The 542-nt window shown below is 50.0% G+C and overlaps 1 protein-coding gene across 1 annotated transcript in view; it reads right to left on the bottom strand.

Annotated features, from left to right (window-relative positions):
* Positions 1-542, bottom strand: part of LOC103521109 (tetra-peptide repeat homeobox protein 1-like) — a 22607-nt gene that overhangs the window by 9916 nt on the left and 12149 nt on the right. The window contains exon 3 of the mRNA XM_026831937.1: positions 32-480. Within this exon, the coding sequence (XP_026687738.1) occupies positions 32-480 (449 nt within the window). The remainder of the gene's footprint in view (positions 1-31; positions 481-542) is intronic.

The following is a 542-nucleotide window of genomic DNA, read 5'->3' as shown; positions in this document are numbered from 1 at the left end:
CCAGAGTAACCTCCATAGCTAGAACCATAACCAGAGCCATAGCCAGGGTAACCTCCATAACCTCCATCGTAACCTCCATAGCCTCCAGATGACACGATCACTGGCTTGCTAATGTAGACTGGCTGTGGTACAGGGACTGGTACTTTTCTCTCGACAGTGACTGGGTAGGGTTTTGGTACTTCAACGGGGTATGGGCTTGGTACTGGGACCTTGACAGGGACTTTGACTGGGTATGGGACTGGCTTCTCAACTGGGTATGGGACGGGTTTCTCTACTGGCACTGGGTATGGCTTTTCAACTGGGACGGGGTAGGGTCTGTCGACTGGGACATGGACTGGGACCTTGACAGGGTAGGGGACATGCTTCTCAACAGTGACTGGGTAAGGGGCGGGGACAGCTACTGGAACTTCCTTGGTGATGGTGACCTGTTTGACATGGCCATGGTCCAAAGCGTAACCTGTAGGACGAGAAGAAACAAGGCTGGGTTAATGTGTTATAGTGTGTCCCAAACTCATATACCTAAAAAAAAAAAAAAAAAAAAA

This window comes from Diaphorina citri, unplaced genomic scaffold, assembly GCF_000475195.1.
Source record: "Diaphorina citri unplaced genomic scaffold, Diaci psyllid genome assembly version 1.1 scaffold4530, whole genome shotgun sequence".
NCBI classification, from domain to species: Eukaryota; Metazoa; Arthropoda; class Insecta; order Hemiptera; family Psyllidae; genus Diaphorina; species Diaphorina citri.
Note: the sequence above shows the minus strand (reverse complement) of the source record. Positions and strands in the feature narration are given on the sequence as shown.